The following is a 16,520-nucleotide window of genomic DNA, read 5'->3' on the forward strand; positions in this document are numbered from 1 at the left end:
CTCCACCTATCCCTATCTTCTGCATTCTCAACACTTTCACCCAATAGCATATCCTCATTTATTATATCCGTATACCTCCTATTTCGCCTTTCTCTTTGTCCCTTGCATGTCCAACATTCTCCTACTAATATACTCTCTCTTACTTCTCAGAACATGTCCAAACCATCTTAATCTGGCCTCCCTATCTTTGTGCCCCAAACGTTCAACATGAGCTCTGATGTACTCATTTCTAATCCTGTCTAACTGTGTTACTCCCAAAGAGAACCTCAACTCTCAAATCTTCAGCTCTGCTACCTGCAGTTCTGACTCCTGTCTCCTCCTCAGTAACACTGTCTCTAAAGCCAGAGCATGGCCAGTCTCACCACTGTCTTGATCATCTTTCCCGTGATTCTCGCTGATATTTTCTCACAGAACTCCCGACACCCATTCCAACAGGCCTGCATTTGCTTTTTTACCTCTTTCCCACACTCTCCATTACCCTAGACGGTTGGCGCCATGTACTTAAACTCCTGTACGTTCTTCATCTTTTCACCCTGTATTCTTAAATGTTTCACTTTCCTCCCTTTCATTGTACAACTGTTGTGTAGCATGGTTGTTAAAAATTAATACACACGTAACAAATTCTGACAAATCAGAATGTGGTATTTGTCCTTGTTGGTCTTTTATTTTTTTAATGCCATAGTAAAATAGTTCATGGTTTTTTTTAGGTACATGTTGCAATGTTGGCTCATTTATTTTTCTAAAAAAAATTTTGGCTTTTGTATTTTTATATGGAGGACTAAACATGACAATAATAAATAAATGTGTGAATAAATAAGTAAATATGTAAATAAATAAATACATAAATATAATAAGCCCTGGAAAATTGCTAAATATATTCCTACTTTTGTTTATTAACAAATTTCAAGATTTATTTATTTCTGAATTTCCACATTTCTTCATTTATTTATTCCTGCATTTCCACATTTCTACATTTCTTTATTTCTGCATTTTCACATTTCTTTATTTGCACATTTCTACATTGCTGTATGCTGATAAGGTATGTGGTCCCAGCCTTAGTCGAAACCGGGATTGGGCCGCAGGGCACCTCAGACAGAAGCAATCGATCTAATCAGCGTAATGCTTTTTAGTAATCTGAAACTAACTATGCAAATGGCTGCCACAATGTAGCACACAATGTAGTTCTGTGGGATCCTTAACCAAACTGTGTTTGACGGTCTTCAAGAACTTCATATTCTTATGCAGAAAGAGTGTTTTACTTAGAGGTAGATGAGCCTCAATTATATTCGGAGGTAAAACGCACCGTGGACGCACAACGTTCCCTTCCTCTTTCTGCGTGAGGATATAAAGTTGGCGGACAACTTTTTGAAGACAGTCGAACACAGTTTGGTTAAGGTCAACATCCATCTCAGCATCAAGTTGAACTAAATCGTCCATTAATCTTTCGATTTGATATAAAACGTAGTCATTTGCTGCGAGGTTCTCAATTTCACCGGCTAATGATTTTAACTGATTAGCGGCAGCTTGAAAAAACAACAAAAAAAAAAAAAACACACCATAGTTGCCAGACAGCAGTCATTACAAGCCAAGGCATTACTAGTAGAGTCGAAACAATCTCACTTCATTTTACCAATCACGGTTTCGACTAAGGCTTATCAGCATACAGCGACAAAGAAATGTAGAAATGTGGGAATGCAGAAATAAAGAAATGCAAAAATGCAGAAATAAATAAATGAAGAAATGTGGAAATTAAAAAATAAATAAATCTTGAAATATGTTAATATACAAAAGTAGGAATATATTTAGCAATTTTCCAGAGCTTATTGTATTTATTTATTTACTTATTTATTCACACATTTATGTATTTATTTATTTTTATATTTACTTATTTATTCACACATTTATTTACTTATAATTAGGTCATGTTTAGACCTCCATATTTTAAAACTCCTACACAATAACTCCGTTTTAAACGTGAATGCATGATTGGGCAAATATTATATTAAAAATTGTATTATATAATTAGTTTTTTTTAATGCATTACCAAAATAATTAAACTAATTTCTGAAACTTATACAATAGAACTTTGCATTGCGAGTAACTATATAGTAGTACAAACGCTTTTCAAGAAGAGCAAAATTTCTAAATACATTTTAACTTGATAAACACTTAACTTGATACGATGTCTTCGTATACAAGTAGTATGCATACGCTTTGTCTGTCGATCGTCACGTGATCACAACTAAGCCAATAGTTCTTCTCTCTCATGCGTGTTTGTGCACGTGGGCATGTGTGAAAGCCGTCCTACACAGTAGCCCCCTCCCTTTTCTCCACTCTTATTTCAACTTTACACACACACACACACACACACACACACACACACACACACACACACACTTTTGTTATTAAAATTAATTATTTTTTAAATGAATATGTTAGGGTTGTGGACCAAATTATAGGGGTTTCCATTATTACTCATAGGGAAATTAGCTTTGATATACAAGTGTTTTGATATACAAGCATGCTCGCAATCCAAGGTTTAACTGTACAGTATACCATTACCACAACAGATAATTAAATTAACATCTAATGAGCAAGTATTTTTGATTTTAGATGCATGTGCAGAATCTACAAACGATGTTCTTTCAGGTTTGCCACGTCATTTTAAAAAAATGTCAGGTTTCATTGAAATATTTTTTTATTTTATAATATACTTTTTATTAAATTATATTACAAACTTTTCATTAGGACCCTAAAGAATCATTTTAACATTTAATGCAAAATGGGACTGGGACCTTTAAAACGTGTTAAAAGCTTTTTTGTGTTAGCAGATGTGTGCGGCTAGCACACAAAATAAAAACCAGAAAAAACTAGAGGGCATTAGACACCATCATGGGCATGTATTGTTCTCTCCCAGAATGCAAGGATGTTAGAGCCAACTGGTAAGTTTATCCAGGTGCAACAGACACAGCAAGCCTATCAACCATTTGCTTAAAGAAGGCAAATTGTAAAGTTTGCAATTATGGCAGTCAAGCTGGAATATTAGAAAAACTGATAGTAAATCTTTTTTCCCCGCTTTACGTAATTAAACAACTAAATGAAACATTTTGAACACTTGAAAGCAGGCAAGCATTACTGTCAAGCACTGGCTAGCTAGCTTAATAACTCACCTTTATCAGTTTCATATTCAACAGCGCTAGTGTGCCTCCTGTTTAAATGTGCCAGCGTAACTAATGTACTTAAATGTCAAAATGGTTAATCATTTATTTAGTTGGCAACTAATTGGGTCTTCAAACCCCTCTTTTCACTATGTAAATTAAATAAAAATAGAGAGAAAGACAGGGCGTCAATCAGTGAAAGATTAAATGTTTTTTGTCCCATTCCAAAGTTGGTCCTATCTTTGCATTATGACTTTAAATAAGGTGAAAATGCATGGGAGAAAATAAGGTATATATTTCTACTTGGAGGTTTGGCACTTTTCAAAAACTACAATAATTTGTATTATAATTTTAATAAGTATTTCGACAGTTTCGATTTTCACAGTTTTCCCACTGCAATTTATTTGTAATAAAGCAACCAACATGCAATATAATATTTAGCTTTAATACAGAAATGTGGCAGCACCAATGGCAGATGGATTAAAAAAAATCTATCAAAAGATTGAGTCAAGTACATTAGTCCAAACCTTGTTCATGCTCAAGTAGCTGCAGAGCTTCAACACCATTACCAACAGATGGCCCTGGCCCTAGGTCTGAAACAGATTCAGCTTCCATGTCCAGCGATGAGACAGAGTTGGAGCGGTTAGATGGCCCTAAAAAGACAAAAATATGTTCGTTCTTAAAAACCCATAAAGCATGTTTTTTGAGATAGAAACAATTTATGTTGGGACTACATAACTTTCCTATAAGTGGATATGACTAAATTATGGAAATACACACCCTCAGAGACTCCTTCAAGATTGTCACTGCATAAAGAGAAGCGAAGGGTTTTGTCAGGTTTGCCATGCAGTTTAGCCTCATCAGCTGGAGCATCTCCATGAGCTTCATCAGAGAGTTGCAAGTTCAGCACCTAAGAGAAGAAAAAAAAAAAAAGACAATGTTGTTTAAGAATACAGGGCTTCTGGACTCAGAGGTCACCAAACTTGCAGACTTTACAGTGCTAAAAACATATCTACACACAGAACACTGTTAAGACTTCTTATGGTTAGGACTTAAATAGTGAATAGAACTGTGCATGTCATTTTTAGGACTAATTTAAATTGACATAAAATTTTAATTATGTACATGTAATCAGAATCCCGTAAGGTTGCTGTGCACCGAGCCAAGAACCTCTCTTGTATATATGGCACTCAAACTCTGTATAAAAGCTGGTTTCACTGACTGGCCCTAAGAACTGTTACATCTGCACACAGGCAAATCTCAATTTAGTTGGACCTTCAGAAGGAAGTTCTCTCTGGCATGTCATGGAAGGTTGAATTCTGGTCATGCACCCTTTGGTGTTGCTTCTTTTCTTTTCTACAGCCGTTTAGGACATTATTTTTGTAATTCGACTTGCTAATTCAGCAATTAGCATGAGTATTTTGGCATCTACAGCCATGTCAGCCCGTGCTCCAAAGCAACAATCTGCTACCTAGCAAAGATGGCAAGAAACCTTTTATCCTACTTTGACATAGCACCAAGTTTACAGGAATTACCAAATACTCATTTATGCAGATTAGACATAAATTTCAATTTCCAAATTATTTCTGAGTAAGAAAGAATGCTTACCACCTCGTTAACTTTGTTCTAAAGGTCCAAAATTCATAATTTAAATCAGCATATTAATTTAGCTTAGTCATAAGTTTTACTGTCTTTTGTGTGTTTGTAAATAAATATAGCACAGAATACAGTGATTGTGTTGTTCATGAATTCAAGTCAATTTATTAGCAAAAAAAATGCTCTGGCACCATCTCAATATAGACGGCAATGTCCCCTACACAACAGGTTATGGTTGCTGAATTGCTGGATATCAAGATGGTGCTGACATTAGCTCTTTCTGTCTTCTGCTAGTTTTCAGTGGCACCCTTTCATACAAATGTTTTGTCAATTTAAGTCCATGAAACCTAAAATCCTGACAGAAGAATCTACATCCTGGGACTGCCCTGTCCCCTACACTGGCAAAGGCTGAAACAGTGGCAAATCACAAGTGACCACATTAAGTTAAAATTAAGAGCATGAATTGAGAGCTAGTAATATGCCGTATAGGGTATTCTTATCATTAGTTTACTGATTTTTAATTTTTTTTATTAATACTACTACTCAGCCTACTATTTCCTTATCGTGTTACTTTTACGATTTTACATTTCTTTAACCGTGGCACTGTTTTTAATTCCACAAACAGAAAGGAGAAGCTAATAATATTTGAGACACAAATATTGGACAGATACTGATGGGCTGTTGGCAATCCTCAAACCAAAAATGTGTCTTGAGTCCTTTACTGTGGACTTTTTAATCAACATCTTTGCATGGCAAACAGGAAGGAAGTTATCTGTTTCAGGCATCGGTTACCTTGATCCTGTTTGGATTAATTTTAAAATCTTATCAACTGATCTGCCTGTTTACAAGGATAGTTTCTTTGAGATATGGATGGGCAACTCAAAATCATAACACCTACCCAACTCAGAAAGTATAAAAAAATAAAGCAAGAACATTTTGGATGTCGATTTGGGGAAGGAGATATAACTAAAAGATTTCTATATTAATAAAACTAAAATTAGTTATAATTAATTCCCTTTTATTTGTTACCTCATTTTCAGGCATCATTCCAGGCATAGTTTGAGGGGAAGTTCCTAATGAGATGACAAGCACTTCCTCAGGCATGACTTCCTGCTGGGGGTCCTGGTAACTGCCATCTGTCTCACTGTCCTGAGTGATATTGGAGCGGGAGCGGCTTCGGGTAGTTGCTGGAAAATAAGCACATCAGTGCATCTTTAATATAGCATTAAATGAAAAAAAAATTATTAAAATACAATCAACGCATTAATTGTTGAAGTTATCCAACAACCTACTAAGAAATTAACAATTATAGAGAAATAGGTGCAAGGTGCTAAATAATCATACTAAAACACATTTGTCAATACTGGTATTAGTAAAACTGATACACACTGGTAATCGGGGAATGAAGAAACAGGAATCTGTTTTGCTTAAGTTAAAGCAAACGAGAGAAAAAAATATATACACAAAGCATGCAAAGTCCTCACTACCTCTTAACTTAAGCTTGATCGAGAGAATAAAAAAAGTAGTCCACAAACTCCATGGCAATGTTTTCTCGGGGGTCATATTTTGTTAAACTACAAAACAATAAAAAAAAAAGAATTTTACATTGTATATCTAAAAAAATGTGTATACAACATTAACTTAATACAACCTGAACCACAAATGGGGAAAAAAAATTGTACCATAAGAAATCACTACACCAACAAATTATTTTGGACTTACCATTTGAATTAAATTGTTTGTTGAAAATACACTTATTTCAAATCTGGTGGCTGCAACATCTTTGAAAAATGGTTGGGATTGGGCCAGTTTAAGATTAATAACTATGTTACAAGTAGAAATTACATGGTGATGTAATACACATGTCAACTAATTATGTTATACTATACAAGGGGTTTCAAAGAAAGCCCTAGTCCTGCTAGAGTAAGTATGGGGTGAGGCTCTGCAAATTGGCAACAATACTTTTAGGATAAACTTAGTAGTTAGTACACAATTAAGAACTTCAAGGCAATTCATCAAATCTCAATGTGTAAAGGACAGGGCTGAAAACTACTTCAGAATGAATGTATTCTCTGATCCCTCAGATATCACTGTCTAAACATCACCGTCATGCTTCTGTAGTAGATATTATGATGTGTATTTGGGAACACTTTGGTAAGCCTTTGCATTTACTGCTCCAGTCCGGTCTGATGAGTCAACATTTTAAATAGTTTCTGGAAACAATAGCCATCATGTTATCTGGGGCAAAGAGGAAAAGGACCAAAAAGGTCCAAAAGCCAGCATCAGCATCCATGAGTGTACCATTAATGCAGACATACTGTATACATTTTTGGAGTAACATATGCTGCCATTCAAACAACATTTTTTCAAAGACATCTCTGTATTCTCCAGCAGGACATCAAATCATATATTGCTCAGGTTACACGTGCATGGAGTACAGGTGCTAAACTTTCCCGCCTGCTCTAATTGAGAATTTGTGGTGCATTATGAAGTGCAAAATATGACAACTAACTCCCTGTAAAAGACCTGCGTAATAGAAAAATTTGAGAAACTCCAGATAGCTAAACTTGACCAACTAGTGTCTTCAGTGCCCAAATGCTTAAGAAATCATATTAATAGAAATGGTTATGTTACACACTAGTAAATAATCAACTGTCCCAACTTTTTTGGAGGATGTTGCAGTCAAAGGAAGAAACTTCAGCTATTGTCTCCAGTTCAGAAGTGGTTTGTTACAACTAGGGCTGCAACAACGAATCGATAAAATCAATAAAATATAATCAACATCCGTGCACGTGTGTACTGTTTACAGTTTATAACACTGTGACCATGCGTGTGTACAGCGCGCGTGTACAGCAAAACACGCATATATAGACAAGTCTCATTAGAGACGTTAAAAATCTATTTTCTCTCTCTGCTCAAGACTTAGCCTGCTCTTTTCCTGCTGTGTGTGTGTGTGTGTGTGTGTGTGTGTGTGTGTGTGTATGTATGTATGTATGTGTATCTGTGTGCGCGCGCGTCATTGTTATGCCCTAAAATGCCCCTTTGCCATGGATTGCCCCCCTCAATCGCTATAAAATATTGTATTAGAACATAAATTCATAGGTTAATGGTTTACAAATTACAAATTGCATGAGACAATAAAATAAACTAAGAAATATAAAAATAAATATGTTGTATATGAAAAAATATAAATATTTTTGTCTAATTTTTCATCATAAACAATATTTATTTTTATTATATATAAATGTTTATTTGCATATCCATGACAAAGCCCTGAAAAATAAATGTGCCACAAAATAAACATTATACAAGAATTTGTATTAATGGTCTTGACAGCTGTTACGTGCCTAGAGTTTATTATAATAGTAATATCATTTTTGATGACAATAAACCTATAAATTTATATTCTAATATAATATTTGATAGCGATTATGTAGGGGGGGCAATCCATGGCAGAGGGGTATGTTAACGCATAACACTGGAACGAAGTATGCTTGTAATCCAACTAGGGCTGCAACAACTAATCGATAAAATCGATAATTGTGTCAACTAATGCAGCTATCGATTAGTTGGGCTGCTCACGTCACTAAAGAGGGCGACCACAAGATGCACAAATACACAAAGATACACACAGATACACAGCCGCTCGCGCAATGGAGGTTACAGAAGCGTCTGCAGGAAAAAGTGTGCGCCCCAAGTCATCCAAGGTATGGGAGCAATTTACATTAAACGCCTCTAAGAAGACGGTAACCTGCACGCTATGCAAGACCGAGCTTTCATGGCTTTTTTGCTCGCGATTTAAAAAAAATGTCCAAAAAAAGAAAAATTGATCTGGAAGGGCAGATGTTTGAGGAGAAATGGAAAGAGAAGTATTTCCTCTGTGAGGTCAACGGCAAGCTGGTATGTTTAATCTGCTTACAAGCCGTGGCTGTGCAACAAGAATACAACATTAAACAGCACTATGACATACACGCAGAGAAATATGATAAATACACTGGACAGCTCAGAACGGAAAAAGTTAATGCTTTAGCATCCGCTTAAAAAAAAAAACAAAGTTTACAAAAAGAGCAGGGACTGATGAATTCCTGATGCACTGATTAACAATTTGATGCACTATGATTAAAAACTAATTCGGACCGCACATGGTCACATTTCTTCTCATCCGGCCCTCACCCTATAGCGTTTGACACCCCTAGCGTAAAACATCTTTTATTTTGTGTTTGCATGTGTGTACAGCGCCTGTGTACTGTTTATTATAACACGTGTGTGCGTGCAAAAGAAAGTCTCATTAGAGATGTTAAAGATCCCTTTTCTTCCTCTCCCTGGGTCAGCATGCCGTTGTGTGTGTGTGCACATAATATGACACTGTGCCCCTTCACACACACACACCTCCCCCTGCCCTCCCCCACGCCTTGTCTCTCTCACACACACACACACACACACACACACACACACACACACACACACACACACACACACAAACACACACACAAACACACACACAAACACACACACAAACACACACACAAACACACACACAAACACACACACAAACACACACACACACAATTTTTGCTCTACGAACAAACACTGCTCTGTCGCAATTCTTTTCAAAGGTAAAGTGCAGGTTAATTTGCTTTTTTATTTTTACTTTACAGCAGTGATTTCGTTAGCGTGCGCTCACGCGAGAGTTGGTAGTGATGTTCCTTGTAATTTTTTCAGATAAAACAGTCTTTACATTATTGTGTGTAAGAAACTCAAATAAGAGAGGAGGAAGTGTTACTGTGTAAGACGAGAAGAGGAGGGGCTAATTCCCTCTTTCCTCTTACTTTAGCGGCACACACACAGCGCCTGCGCACATAAACGGAAACACTTATCTGTCTGGATTTATTTGTACTTTTTTAAAAGGTAAAGAGCAGCTTAATTTGTTTTATTTTTATTTTATATTTTGTATAAATTATTTTTATGCATTTATTTTTGGTTTATTTTTACTTTATATTTTTTTATGTATTTTTTTGGGGGGGGCTGTGGAACAAATCATTTGAGTTCCATTATTTTTTATGGGAAAATTCACTTTGATTTACGAGTGTTTTAAAATCTCTCTCTATACTGGTAGTTCACCGATTTAACTTATTTCACATTATAAAATATGTATGAACATTTCTGTTAGAACAAATCTGGCAGAAAATGTGGTGTTTGTGTGTGAGGAATAACTATACTATTTGTGAATTGCAAAATCACAAGGCTGATGCAGCTGATGCTCATTTTCAATCTTCAGTTGTCCAATCTGCAACAAGTTTTCCGTTTTGAACTGTCCAGTTTAGTTATCTAAGGGCGCGCCAATCACTATTTTTGCAGCCACTCACCATCGACCGATTGCTAGAAGAGCTGTTGGCAAATTCTGATCACAGGGGCTATTTGAAGCCATCTATTGGCAGATAAAACATAACCTAAATACTTAAGTACTTGAATCAAAGATCATACTTGAATCAAAGATCATACTTGAATCAAAGATCATACTTGAATCAAAGACCAAAGAGATTGTCATCAATTTCAAAAGAGGACCCCCCACAGCAGCCCCCACTAACCATCAACAGTGCCACAGTGGATTGGATGAGCAGCACCAAGTTCCCAGGAATGCACCTCTCTGAGGACCTCTTGCCTGAATGACAATCATCACATCGCTGGCCAAGAAAGCTTAATCATGTCTCTACTTCCTCCATAAGCCGAGTCCCACCTCCCATCATGTGTCCCATCCACCGAGGCACCATTGAGGGCATCCTCACTAGCTGCAGCACTGTGTGGTACGGAGGATGCACTGCCTCCTGTCGAAAGATTCAGCAACACAGTGATTGCAGCCAGCAAGATCATCGGTGTCTCACTGCCCTCCCTTGTGGAAATCTTCCACATCCACATCACTGGCAGAACCATCAGCATCGCTGGAGATGGTTCACATCCGTCAAACCTCCACTTCAGCTTCCTGCCTTCAGGAGGATGAACCCTGTCCATTACGCCCCCCCCCCCAACCTACTCATATACTTTTATGTGCAATGAAAGAAGCTGTAGATTTTTAGACACTTTTTACTTTCTGCAGACATGATCCTTACAAACACCTATTTAAAAATCGTTACATATACAAATTTTTTAAATCCGACACTGCTTGCACTTTTATACGTTACAGTATTTTTGTACAACTGTCACACTGCAGCTATCTGTCTTGCACCTTACAAATTCCTTTATACTGAGAACTTCAGAATATTTTAAATATATTTGGATGTATATTTGCACCTTACAAATTGTTTACATGTATATTAATTTACTGTTTACATTTACTCAAATGGAAATCCATTCACATGTTTACAAGATATATTCACTGGCTTTATTTATATTTATTATTACTAGTACACTGCTGTTACTTCAATAGAAAATTCAGTTTCTATATTGTAGTGACTGCTGATGTTTTTATAAAAACTTTTTATATTGCATTGACAATGTAAACACTTAGAGAGAAATTATATTTTGAATCCTCTGCGTGTCTGCACATACATTAATTAATAAAAGCCTTGAACAACTAAAGAATTTGTTTTTTTTTCACGGATATTCACTTACATCCCTTTAGATTACTGTGACTGATGCAAACTAACATAAGATACAAACAGTACCACCAGATAAATATTTACTGGCCTGTTTTGTGTCATTGCTAAAAAGCAAAATAATTTTGGTGACTGTATAAAACTAATTATATAACAGTTAGTTGTAACCAAGTAACCTGAATGGATGAGCGGCATTAAGACGAATAAAGCACTGTGACATTCAACTAAATGCATCACCCCATGTCTCCGGTGTCCCAGGACAAAATTCATTTTAACCCAGTCACAGAAACACTTTCAGCAAGAAACACATCTGGAAACGTTATTTCATCTTAACACATTAATCCCCTAAGTCATTCTAAATTGCCACAGAACCAACTGTGTTATTTTATTTATAGCTACAAAAATAACAAGCTTCTTACACAAAGCTAAATCCCATATTGCTTTCCAATCCCTAATCAAGGCCACTACATGTGTGTGCTATGGGATTGTACCCTCTACATAGCACACTAGCTTTCCATTTAATGCTATTTGGGATTCAACCCAGAACCCGGAAGTTATTCAGATATTCAGCTGATATTCTAAAGCAGATATTCCTTACCTTTTGTGTACATACTAATTATTTCCACTTAACTGGTTAAATAAACAAAACAATCACAATCTCTTGTTAATAAATAGTTTTAAAAAATCGTCATTGCACTGTCTTGGTTACCGTTAGCGAAGTCTGTGATGGCTGGGATGATTAGCAGCTCTCTCATGCTAGCTAGCTTTAAAAACTCCCCATATTTGTAACCTATGATTAGCAGAGCTTTCCTGTTAGTTCAAACAAGTCTAGTCATTCTCTTATGATTTATGATCTGATGATTGTAAATGCTACCTGTTCCACTTCTTAAATGTAGCTAAAAACAAATTACTGTGGTAATACCTAGGGGCAGTCTGTTCTTCCTGTTTGCAGGTGTCGTAGCTGGGGAAAGCTGAGGTGTAAGCTCCAAACTGTTGCTCTTGACTGCATGGGACTGCGGTACATTGGCTAGCAGAGTCTCCAGCGCTACATGGTCTTCCTCTCTGAGCTGGTCACCAGCAGTTACACTGCGCACGAAGTCCACCTAAACAAAATAAATAATTTTTGTGGTTAAAAAAGTAGTAAATGTGAAAAGATATGCAAGTGTAAGAAATAAATTCATTACAACTTAGGCTTGTGCACTAGAAGTATATCTTCCTGTTACAATTATACTTTTCACAGCATGCAGTGTTGCATACCAAAAATTGAGGAAGTTTTAGCACTCAAAAATAAGCCAAAAAGTCCTGTTCTGGCCAACAAATGAAAATAAAATCATCAAGATATTCTAAAACAAACAATTTCTTGATTCAGAAGGCAGTCTTTTTTTTTTTTTTTTTTTTTTTTTTAAAGCCCCTGGTGGCCCTGGCCATTTCCTCCCACCTCACAGGTATATGACTGAGCATCAAACTGAATGGAAATGGTTCAAGTTCATTAATACAAGATAAAATATAATGCATGTTCAATTTTTCTTACATTAGATGAGTGTAACACCATTTAATAAGCAACAGAACATGCGAAAGTTGTCAAAAAGCAGCAGTTGTTAATTTTTTGGTAGAAAGAAGAAAAAAAAAGATTTGAATTAAAAAGGTTACGTTGTTCTACATCAGCTTGTTAAATCAAGTCACTTATCTAACGTTAACACCGATAATTTGAAAGTGATTGAAGGACTTGGTAAACCTATTTAAACACTTACAGACCAGGGAATAGAAATCAGTTGCGTGTAGATGTTAAAGAATGACGTATTGCTACGTCCCCTAGTATTTTCGGGTATGTCCCTTGTATTTTAGTCCTATGTCTTTCAGGTCCTGGGATTGGACATCTGTCAATCTTTGTTTCCAGCGCAACAGCGATTCCTGTGGGAACCAATGAGGCAGCCCTAGCTGAGTATAAAAACCCAGAAGTGACATAGCCAGCGGTGCGGCTTCTTTCTTTTATTCACATACAGTATATTGCTACGGCGACGCTATATACTTTCAATGTTTTGAATATCGTGGCGGTGATTTGTGATTGGTGCGCTTTACACTAAGCTCTCTCTGTGCGTATTGTTTTCGTCTGACTGCATACTTGAATTTCCAATTCGAGTATGGTTCGAATCAAGGTTAGTATGCCCTAGGATGTACATAAGCAGCACGTTAAGTAAGACTTTGTTTAGACACACTAGTTAGGAGTGAAAGCTAATAGTTGTACTTATGTTTTGGGTTAGTCAGTGTAGTTAGTGGGCATCCCACGCCCTGATTTTGTTTTCATTTTGTTTATTAGGTTAGATTGACTGCCGCGCATAAGTTAGAAGGTGTTTTGTTTTATTTATTTATTTGATTTAAGCTTCGCTCATGGCTCTTACCATCGAATGTGCTATTTTATATATATTTTTTTTTTTTCTCCGTTTGTGCTACTGGTTTCCACTGTAACCATAAAGCAATTGGGGGTGTGTTTTTTTTTTTTTGGTGCTTTAATTACTAAAGCTTGCTGAAACTCTCTGCTACTCTTAAGTGTGTCTCATTCTTGTACACAAGTGACTGTTCTAATAGTAATCAGTGACCGTCTGTAATATATTAACCTTCCTTTTTTTTTTTCTTGTCGGCTTCCTATCTCCCTTAGACATCAAGAGCGAACGTAACAACTGCATAGGAAACTGTAACGGCATAAAAGGACGAAATCTTTCATAGTTAGCATAAACTTTTACAGCAGGTTGTTCTACAGAAGCTTTTCTGTGAAATCAGATCAACTGGTATAAGCTTTACTCCCCACATACATCAGTGAGCCTTAGAAATCCTTGCCAGTCTCCCTTGGACCACTTTTGGTTACCCCAAGAGAGGGGAAACTGTAACATCCTTTAACAGCCTGTAACCTGTGTAGGGTCGTGAGGGGCTTGGAGCCTATGAAACACTATGAATGGGGTGCCAGCTCATAACAGACCACAGACGATAAGTCAACATTAATCAGCACTACAGCAATCATAATATCAAATGTGGGAAGAACATGCAAAATGCCCATACATGGAGACAAAATTCAAACCCCCAAACCAGGAGGTGCAAAATCCCTATGGTTCGTGTCATAAGTCAAATGTTTACACACCTAGGCTAAAGAGATTCAAAAACATTTTTCACAACTCCACTCAAATTATGTGATCTCACATTTCAAGTAAATTACGGTATTTACCTTTTTCATTGATCCTAAAAGGACTGTTTAGGCTTCCAAAGGTCATTTTAAAATAACTGTATAAAAATATCAATTTTACCTTTTATTAAATAGTTGATGTTTAATGTGACAAAACTTTACATACCTTTTAGTACTTGTGGCATTGTGATTAAATGACTTAATTATAAACTAATGATCTGCTTAATCTGGAAAGAAAGAGAATGGTTGTAGTCCCCCATTTATACAGATGATTGTGGTATCTTCAGTTTTTTGAAAATAAGGAGGACCTGCACTTGTGGACTTCTGTTCTTAGGTCTTGACTGAGTTGCATGGATTTTGCCAAGGGCAAAAGGAGACTCTGTATAGGTAGTTTTAACAGCCACAAAATCCCATAAATTCTCAATAATGACCAATAAGAAGCTTAAGACAGTCATTACATTAATTTCTGATGAAAGAAAGAGCCAACTTGGTGTATGTAAATGTCTAACCCACTGAAATTAGGATATAGTGAATTGAAGCTAGAATAAATCAGTCTTTAACTGATAGTTTTGAAATTACAAGGCTAAATTGTAAGCTACGTTGATGTACAAATGAAATGTGGAGTTATAAAAAACTGGCATTAAATGTCTTTAGCCTAGGTGCGTGTGAAGTTTTAGACTTAAATATAAACATCCACCATCCAGTTAGAGTGTTTTGATTGTCCCTGTGAGCAAACATTCTTATTGCAGAGGTGATCCCTACAACCTAGCCCTCCCCTACTCCCTTTAAAAATTAAAGTGTGTAAATGGTTGTTTTCGTATCTTTACTTGGGCTATCCTTGTAGACAATAGGCAATTACAGAATTTTTGACAATTATTCTTACCAAAGCCAGAAGCTGATTGTTTGTGATATAAACAACAGTTCGTGTTAGGCCCTCTAAAAGGTTCACTGACGACATCGGAGGGGTCTCCACAGTTCTTCCACCAATCATCACATCCAAAAAAGCAGCAACACAATTCTAAGAAAACAAACAACAATTGAGTAACAACCACAGGTTAATATAAAATACTTACATGAAACTTTTGCATAATACTTAAAAGCATACATTTCATGATCTGTTCATTTATAAACACACACACACAGGTCTTACTTTGTCAAATTTTGACAAATTGCTTTTCCGTCGTGGATCGCCATCATCTGTGTCAACCATAGCTAACTGCTGTAGCAACTGCCCCACCTGTGATCATTTCACACATTATGAATAAACATCAAATACACACTGTATATATTAATATACACACTCATTTTATATAATAGTAGATGATTCTAAATCACTACAATGAAACAAAATATGTTGTCTTTTTAAAGAACTTTTTTAAAAGCATGTTTTAAAAACATTTTTACGATAACAAAAGCAAAAAAAAAAAATGTGCAGCAGGTGAAATCAAATAAAACATGTTAGAGTGCATTCATGTTTTATTCAAGATAAAACTGGTATCCTTAAATGAAAAAAAAACCCAAAGAGTGGACAACACTATTGGGGTATTTGCGAGCCAGAAGGGGTTAATGGGATTGAATGAGGACTGATAATAGCATTCACCTTTTCTTCTCCAGACAAGCTTTTTTTCCCCCCAATGCCCCGAACAATTGAAAAAGAGATACATCAGATAGAAAATGACTTTTTCCAAGTTCTCAGCAGTCCAATCCCTGTACTAATTTAAAATATTACCCTGTCCCTGATGTTTTTCTTAGAAAGAAGTGGCTTCTTTGCTGCTCTTTTTAAAATGTATGACTACCATCAGTCCTGTGTTATGCTAACAGTAAAGTGCCCCAAGACCATTCATGTGTGGGGTTGCATCTCAGCCAAGGGAGTGAGCTCACTCTCAATTGTGCCCATGAACACAGATACTGTATGAATAAAGCTGAAGAAAAAAAAAACATCCTCTAAGAGTGACTTCTCCCAACCCTCCAAGAACAATTTGGCAGCATACAAGGCCT

General features: G+C 36.3%; 1 protein-coding gene across 2 annotated transcripts in view; it reads right to left on the minus strand.

The window, feature by feature from the left end:
- Nucleotides 1–16,520, minus strand: part of gapvd1 (GTPase activating protein and VPS9 domains 1) — an 86,097-nt gene that overhangs the window by 38,227 nt on the left and 31,350 nt on the right. For both annotated transcript variants that reach the window (XM_053503459.1, XM_053503458.1), the window contains exons 5-10: nucleotides 15,673–15,759; nucleotides 15,406–15,540; nucleotides 12,270–12,450; nucleotides 5,784–5,941; nucleotides 3,939–4,068; nucleotides 3,686–3,811 (exon numbers count right to left, since the gene is read on the minus strand). In XM_053503459.1, the coding sequence (XP_053359434.1) occupies nucleotides 3,686–3,811; nucleotides 3,939–4,068; nucleotides 5,784–5,941; nucleotides 12,270–12,450; nucleotides 15,406–15,540; nucleotides 15,673–15,759 (817 nt within the window). The remainder of the gene's footprint in view (nucleotides 1–3,685; nucleotides 3,812–3,938; nucleotides 4,069–5,783; nucleotides 5,942–12,269; nucleotides 12,451–15,405; nucleotides 15,541–15,672; nucleotides 15,760–16,520) is intronic.

The sequence above is a fragment of the Clarias gariepinus genome, chromosome 9, assembly GCF_024256425.1.
Source record: "Clarias gariepinus isolate MV-2021 ecotype Netherlands chromosome 9, CGAR_prim_01v2, whole genome shotgun sequence".
NCBI classification, from domain to species: Eukaryota; Metazoa; Chordata; class Actinopteri; order Siluriformes; family Clariidae; genus Clarias; species Clarias gariepinus.